Raw genomic sequence first — 8,655 nt, forward strand, 5'->3', positions numbered from 1 at the left:
ATTTGTTATAGTTTGTTTTTAATACATTTTCTAAAAAATAATAAAAACTTTAATAAAAAAAAAACTATGTATTGATATTTGAAGGCATATACAATAGTTCCAGTCGAATTTATTCTTGTCCGCGTAGTGGTAACGACATTTCGAATACACTGGATTTATTGAGGTGAGAATACGTAAAACGCTTTTTGGCTGGCTTATGTCATCGGCTGGCTTCTTCGTAGAGCAACAAAGGAGTTTTAGGTTGACTTAGTTCGATTTTGGCCCTATGTTCCTTTGTTCTTTGCGAAGAAACCAGCCGATGACTTAAGTCACCAAAAGAGCGTTTTATGTATTCTCACCCTTAATTGTCACATGCAGTTTTACTAGCTTTCTGACTACGTGAATAATAAGTTACAAAGATTGTAATTGTGCCCTCAAAAACTTTATTTATATAAAAAGCTAGCCAATAATTTATGCCAGAAACGTTTTGTGAACTTTTCTGGCGTTTACACACAAATTGTCTTGAATCGGGGTTGTATTTTGCTATCACATACATACTATGCCGATTTTCTCCTTACTATTTAGCATTTTCAAAGTCAGTGCATGCCAACAATTTGGCGTAAAAATTGAGGAGAAAATCAACAAATATAATGAGGTTTTTTAAAACGTCATTTCCTTTGATCTTTTACATTAGAAACCTGCTGATGTGTCATTCATAATCGTTATCCGGCCTAAAGGCAAAAAGTTGAGATTACATAAAACGCTTTTTTGACTGGCTTAAGTCATCGGCTGGCTTCTTCGTAGAAGAACAAAGGAGCGTATGGCCAAAATCAAACTAAGTCAACCTACAACTCCTTTGTTATTGAAATGTGTAAAATCTGTTGAAAAATGCACATTATACTAACCTCCGGTTGGTTTCGTATAAGAAAACATATAAAAATCGAAAAAAAAATGCTAATAATTTTGACATCAATCTTTCAAAGCGTTGATGCATCTACCTGTACTCTTCTACCATGTGATATATGCTCTGTTCCAGAAACTTCAGCTGGGAATACATAAAGCGATTATTTGGCTGGCTTAAGTCATCGGCTGGCTTCTTCGGAAATGAACAAAGGAGCCTAGGGCCAAAATCGAACTAGGTCAACTTTAAACTCCTTTGTTCATTTACGAAGAAGCCAGCCAAATATGCCTTAAGGCTGGAAATACATAAAGAGCATATTTCGTTGGCTTAAGTCACCGGCTGGCTTCTTCGTATATGAACAAAGGAGTTTTAAGTTGACTTAGTTCGATTTTGGGCCTAGGCTCCTTTGTTCATTTCCGAAGAAGCAAGCCGATGACTTAAGCCAGCCAAATAAGCGCTTTATGTATTCCCAGCTTAAGGGTGCAAGTACATAAAAAGCTTGAAGTCATGTCTAGGCATACTAACGTCAAATTATAATGGAAAACGACGTCAGGATTTTAGTGCGGCTCTGTAATCTCTTTGTGAAATGTCACAAAATATGCCTAGCCATGACTTCAAAATTCTTGTATACTTAGCCCTTAAAGGATTTACTTTTTTTTAAATCATAAAGAAGTAAAAAATAATAAAAAGTTTTACATTCTTGCTGTTCTGGAACGGAGAAATAATTTGCCAATTACATTAAAGTTTTAATATGTTTTCCACAGTCAAATTTATTACGTCAATTATTAGGATTAAATTTAAGACTGCTTTATAACAACACCTAAATTACGCTTTTTACAAAGATGTATCATTTATTAAAAATATAATCAATGGAATTGACTGTCTAAATAATAAGATGCATTAAGAAACATTGGATGTAAACAGGATTGTAGTTTCATCGACAAAAATGGCCACATGCAAACAATTCAAAACATGATATTCTGTGTTACCCGGTAATTTCGATTATTTTTGTTATCGAAATTGAGCAACATCGCTAACTTAACGCAGACAGGGCTCTACTTCATCGGCAATAGTAAGAAGGAATGTTATTAAATAACATATTCCATTAAATTTTCAATAAAAATGAATAATTTCGTGCGAACCTTGTAAGTATATTTCATATAGATATAATAAACAAAACATCAAGTGTGATTTCATACATGTTCTCTTTCAGTTTGCCCCGCTTGGTGGCGGTCAGACAGATGTCTGCCTATCCAAAGCATTATGTAGAACCCATATTCACCCGAGAAGCTCAGCTGGCTGCAAAAGAGCAAGATGAATATAACAAGTTGCTGCATGTGCCAACAAAAGCCACAAAAAATGACGAATCTTTATCGGTATTTTATAATCCAATTGTACAGAAAGTCATTAACTACATGACCTACGGAGGTAACAAGAAATTGGCACGAGAGCTATTCGACAAGAGCATGGAATGTGTTAAGCGTACTCAAATCGAAAGAATCAATTTGGGCAAGTTAGAAGATGCTACAGCTGATCCCTATGCCTTGCTGCTACAGGCCATTGAGAACAGTCGTCCCCTGTTGCAATTGACTGCTATTAAAAGAGGTGGTGTGACATATCAAGTGCCGGTACCCATAACCGAAAAACGTTCCTACTTCTTGGCTATGAAATGGCTATTGGAAGCGGCACGTGAAAAGGAGAGAAAAGTACATTTCCCCGAGAAATTTGCTTGGGAAATTCTTGATGCTGCATATGGTCAGGGTAGAGTGATAAAGAAGAAAAATGATTTGCACAGACAAGCTGAAAGTAATAGAGCATATGCTCACTATAGATGGAGTTAGATGCGAAATTCTTAAATAAACTTGTTAATGTTTTAAAACGAGATATTTTTGCCATCAAAGACTAGGTTACACATTATGTTAAAGTCATGAGTAAAGCGAGATTTTCGTATTTCATAAATTACGTTTTTGTAGCATATTTTGAGGAGCACCCAACATTTCTTAAAAACTTACAAATAATGCTATACTGCATAAAATACTATAAAAGAAACTTGTATTATATTTTTTCTATGCTTTTAGTATATTTATTTTAAATTGCACCACACTTTAAAGAATATCTTTTTAGATTAAAAATTCTAGGGAGCGTCTAAAAGTATGCTATAAAATGCTACAGATAATCGTGTAAGAAGTCACTTTACATATGACTAACCTTATGTGAAATCGGGCCTTAAGTTATTTTTATTTGGGATGAATGTTAGAATCGAATGGTATTTTAAATGATGATAATGAAAAACATGTGAAACATCATGGTCCTGAGTCCTGTCGGAACGTCCAAGGTCTGCGAACAAATTGTTTGTGTGCCGAAGGCGTAAATACACCGGAATATTTTTGCGACAATATTCGGCATTTTATTCTGATGTCACGGTCGATTAAAGAGGTGTTGTGATCGGATTTTATGGCGGCCCATACCATCAATATGGCCGGCGCTTGAGTTCTTGTGGCCAACCGAAATTGCACATTTTCAGCTGACCTCTTTGGCAAGTAAACACGATCATTTTGCTTGTTTACAAACTGCTGGACAACTAATGTTTTCTCATCGGAGAAAACCAAATTCGGCAGTTCACCACTTTCGACCAAGCAAAGCAACTCTTTAGCTCTTTTGAGTCTATTTTCTTTTTGTGGCGGTGTAAGTTCTTGCAATTTTTGGAATTTCAGTGGCTCATTTTTTTATATTTGCCAAATGGAATATTGCAATATGTTCAGCTTACAAGCCGTTCTTCGAGCACTGCGACGCGGATTTTGATCAAGTCGCTTCTTTACTTTTCGAACCATTTCTGCTGATGTTGTTCTTTTCTTCCGTCCACTTCCTTGAAGTCGGGCTACTCTACCAGTATCACGGTAACGAGCGATGGTACAATACACAAAAGATTTATTCACATTTAAATGCTGGAGTGCTCTAACGATAGCCACTTGTGGTCAAATGTAAAGAAAGCCACTTGTGGCCAAATATAAAGAAATCACACTATCACGCCTGAATTCCATCTCGAATAACTTCTTTTTCTGGAAAATTCTCACTACGCTTGTAAACAATGTAATTAGTTGCCACTGGAATAATTTTAACAGCTGTCGGACGAGTGGCTTAGAAAAGACAGCAGTCTAAAGTTGGTTGCAGTTTTTTCATCTCACCCTGTATTGATGCTGACAAATTTAGAAAGCCAAATTAAAAGCATACTTTTAGGAGGAATGACATTTTTAAGTAAAAATCCACCAACTCAATAAGACTGATGTATTCATATTTTGTCAATGAGGCCTGAATCATAGGAATCATTGAATGCCAATAAATACAAAACTATCTAATAAACAAAAGACGGAAAAAGTCTTCGAATAATACCCAATGTTTTTGAGCCACAGTGATTATCTTTTCTCTATACTGTGTCTCTGTCTATGTCTCATTGATTACAATACACCTTCCCCAGAATAACATAACCTTCATACTACATTGCCAGAATTTTTTTTTATTTTTTTTATAAAAATACAATTAAATAAAAAAACTAAAAATTGTATACTATTCCAAAGAGTTAAAATTAATGTGCCGCCTCCTTGTTTTATTAATTCAACAGTGTGGAATAGATATTCAACTTTTTATAACTTATAATGCATGGAGTATATATTTTAATGGTATATAAAATAGATATAAGATATATAAAGATATATAAGATATATAAAATATTATAAAGGGAACACATAACAAATATTGCAAATAATCTCTTATAACATATATATTTATGACTTTTAAATATGACTTCTTTTATTTTCACAAAATTGGCTTAGTTCTTTTTAAAATTCCACTCCATGCAAGAGGTGGCAGTCATTGCTATATTATGAGCAATGAGCTGGTTAGCAACAGCAGATGATCTGTAAAAAAATAGACATTTAAAATCATCAGTTGTAAGCAAGGGAATTTGTATTCTACTTACTGCTGTTGCTGATTAAAGTAGCGATCATACGAAACGATTTCATTACTCTTGATATTATGGGGTGAATAGCGGTTGTAAAATCCCCAAATAGAATTCATAAGCTTTTCATTATACTTGACGGGGCTATATTCCATTACTGAAATTAAAACAAAAATTGCATTGAAATTGGTAAACAAAATAGTAAATATAAGTTAATTCCTTTTTGTTTGTACTTACATTTTTTATTGCAATTATAGAACTTTGATTCATTCTTATCGCCACCCGATTTGATGCGTGACACCATAAGATCACGATCGCGATATTGGTCTCGTAATTTGCATGCTACGAATGCTCCCTGAGGCAAAGCTGCCATTTTTGCACAGTCTGAAAAATACAAATTTAAATATAAATTAGGGACTGGTAAAATTAATAAATTGGAATAAAAAACATGGACACCAAGCTTAATATTAACATCATGATTTAAAATTAACTCGCTCTAAGAAAAAAACACTATGGTAGAAAAATATAGGTAGACGCATCGACACAGCTGCTGGGACAATGAACAATGAACCAATTTTGGAATTGAAAATGTTGAATGAAAAATTAAAAAAAAAAATTGTAAAAATTGTTGAAAATCGCGAATTATAATAACCTTCGAATGACGTCGTATAAAAAAACATATAAAAATTTACTTATATTTGAAAGAACATTTAAAATTTCTTGACATATCAATGTCCCAAGCGTTGATGCATCTACCTGTATTCTGCTACCATGAAAAAATACTAATCGTTGTTTTTAAACGAGATTTAGCTTATATATGTTTGCATGGAGCAACTGCCATAAAATCACAGTCTTAATTTGATGTGAACATAGCATTAGAGCAAAATAGGGATAATACCACGTTTAGATACAAATTTGCAAACAGGTTAGCACACATTTTGTCTGCTTCAGAATCTGCAAGAATCTACTAGTTTAGCAATTTTTTCGGTATCATAAAACGAAAATACGTTATCGCAGTAAAAACTGTTACATTCTTGCAGTTCTGGAACAGTCCATGTCAGAATTTATTGCTTAATAGCGCATTTATACGATTGAAGTTTAACCAACTGTATTAAATACATCTAGTGGGTTAACTTGACGTGTTTATATTTCCCTTCGCATTATTTTCCGGGCGGATGGTATGGTACAATTAATAATGTCCTACTCTGCAAATATATTTCTTTCCATTTCTGATTTGTGTATGTACAATGTATTTATGAATAAAAAATGACAATAAAGGTGAGAATACATAAAATGCTTTTTTGACTGGCTTCTGGCCCTACGCTCCTTTGTTATTTTCCGAAGAAACCAGATGATGGCTTAAGCCAGTCAGAGAAGAGTTTTATGTATTATCATCTTAAGATGTTGCAAATATATAAATTTTGAGAAAAATGGCAAACATATAACTAATGTGAATCAAATCTTAAGGTGGGAATACATAAAGCGCTTATTTGGCATTTATAGGCATATACAGCTGAGTGGCATTTATATCTTCCTTAACACACAAGGTTAACCTAACAGATCTGTCAAACCCACTGGGTTAATTTTCAACAGTATAAACCCACTATAAGTACATGGAAACATCGCAAAGGAGGATTCGTTCATTCTAACTTAAAAGGTTTTAGATTAAAGGTGAGAGTACATAAAGAGTTTTTTTCTGGCCGATGAGTTAGGTTTCTTCGTAAAAAACAAAGAAGGGTAGGGTGAACAAGTGTAAATTTCCGACCGAAATTGAACTAAATTAACCTAAAACTCCTTTGTTCTTTTACGCAGAACCCAGCCGATGACTTAATCCAACCAAAAGAGCATTTTATGTATTCTCACCTTAACAGAGATTTTTAATTTTTTAAAGTACGTTCATATGCATCGTTTTGTTGTTGTGATTAACCGTAAGAATTCAAATTTATTGGGATTTGTCAATTATCAGCGTTAATCGGCATACAAAATTTTTTCCAATAAATTTGGCTATGGAAAATATATTTTAAATTTATTGTTTTGGCATGATAAAAATAATAAAGGCAGTCCCATTAACACAGTTGATGGAACAATGAACTGTCAAAAAATAATTAAAAATCAATTAATTTTTGTAGAAATTGTTTGATATTTTTGACATATCAATGTGCATCAAGAATACAGGTAGTCGAATCGAAACAGCTGCTGGGATAACGAACTACCAAATTATTTTTGGAATTTAAATTTTTGAATGAAAAGTTTTTTAAATTTGTAAAAATTGTTAAAAAAAATGCATTTCATAACAATCTCCTATTGGTGTCGTATAGGAAAAAATACAGAAATCTACTTATTTTTGAAAAAACATTTTAAAATTTTTGACATACTGATGTTTCCAAGTGTTGATGCACCTAAATTTATTCTTCTACAATGGAAAAATTCATTTTTGGCAGTGAGAACTGTTCATGGTAGAATAATACAGGTAGTCGCAAGGACACAGCTGCTGGGACAATGAACTGTCAAACCAATGTTGCATTGAATTTTTTTAATAAAAAATTATTCATCTTTTTTATCAATGTTTCCAAATGTTGTTGAGAATCTACCTGTATTCTTCTATTCTACCTGTATTCTTCTTCATGGAGCTGTCGAAAGTAGCATTTATGGTGAGAATACATAAAGCTCTTATCCGACTGGTTTAAGTCATCGGCATCGAAAAAAGGAGCCTAGGACCGAAATCGAACTTAGTCAACCTAGAACTCCTTTGCTCCTCTACGAAGATGCCAGATGAGGATCGAAAAAGGTTTTTAAGTACTTTCACCTTTACTCGTTTTGTTCCCTTCTTTGTAATCCAATGAAAAACGGGAAATTCTTAATTACATTGGTGATTCGAAAATTGCAGTATCACATGCACTTCACATATAATATATTTTTCAAATCATATTTGTTTTTATGAAAATATGCATTTTTGCATTTTTTCTATTCGGGACAATAACAATAATGCCACATCAAACTTATTGTATTCTATCTCGTCAAAATAAAACCAAAGTTCAGTACGATTGACCTTAATTGCTGATAAGACCTACAATACAAACAAATGGAAAAGTGTAGGTCGGTATTTCATTACAGTCTCACAGTAACCACAATGAAACTATTTTAATGATCAGCATCAGCACATATTATGGTGATTAGAACGAAGGTTAAGATCCACATTTTTTCATTTATCATTTTCTATACACATATTTTTTTTAAAATACATATATTTTTTTGCATTTTAATCACAATAATTTACCTTGGCAAATTTCCAGAATATTTAATATCACTTGTTTTCTTAAGAAATTCAAATCGTTTTGATTTTGTATTTCAATGCAAGTGTCATTCAACTGCAACAACAGTTGATGTTGCAAGTCCGTGAGATTTTTAGATTTTTGTGTGGTAAGATTTACACTTTGCACAGTCACCATTCAAAATGTTTTGTAAATTTATAACGGAGAAATAAGGAAAACGTTACGCTTTTATGTTAGTTTTTATTTTGTTTTTCTTTAAAGCGCCAATTTAAAAGAAGAAGTACCACCGACCGTTCGACCCGGACAGCTAAAACGTTTGTGAAATGCTGCTTTCGTACCCGACGACTATTTATACTTTAACTCAATCCAGGCTTTGGTTGTTGTCGTTGATAATGTGCAAAACAGAGATAATATTGAGTGTTTTTGTTATATAAATAACTGAAAGACAAACAAAAACACTGAAAGGCATTACGGATTGTGGGCACTATCGAGTATAGACAAGTTTGAAGTATGTATTTTAAATAATGTTATAAAAGAGGATAGTGGGA

The 8,655-nt window shown here is 33.1% G+C and overlaps 2 protein-coding genes across 2 annotated transcripts; one reads left to right on the forward strand and one right to left on the reverse strand.

Moving 5' to 3' along the window:
- The first annotated feature begins 1,876 nt into the window (after window positions 1–1,876).
- Window positions 1,877–2,764, forward strand: LOC101897207 (small ribosomal subunit protein uS7m). Its single transcript, XM_005176352.4, has 2 exons — window positions 1,877–2,025; window positions 2,094–2,764. Exons 1-2 carry the CDS (start codon window positions 2,003–2,005, stop codon window positions 2,719–2,721), a joined length of 651 nt encoding a protein of 216 aa, XP_005176409.1. The 5' UTR covers window positions 1,877–2,002; the 3' UTR covers window positions 2,722–2,764.
- Window positions 2,765–4,374: 1,610 nt separating this feature from the next.
- LOC101897387 (uncharacterized) lies at window positions 4,375–8,438 on the reverse strand. The gene is made up of 4 exons (XM_005176353.4): window positions 8,113–8,438; window positions 5,073–5,219; window positions 4,857–4,992; window positions 4,375–4,794 (listed from the first exon to the last, which is right to left on the reverse strand). The coding sequence occupies exons 1-4, from the start codon at window positions 8,282–8,284 to the stop codon at window positions 4,707–4,709; spliced, it is 543 nt and encodes a 180-aa protein (XP_005176410.1). The 5' UTR covers window positions 8,285–8,438; the 3' UTR covers window positions 4,375–4,706.
- Window positions 8,439–8,655: the final 217 nt, after the last annotated feature.

Source organism: Musca domestica, unplaced genomic scaffold, assembly GCF_030504385.1.
Source record: "Musca domestica strain aabys unplaced genomic scaffold, Musca_domestica.polishedcontigs.V.1.1 50, whole genome shotgun sequence".
NCBI classification, from domain to species: Eukaryota; Metazoa; Arthropoda; class Insecta; order Diptera; family Muscidae; genus Musca; species Musca domestica.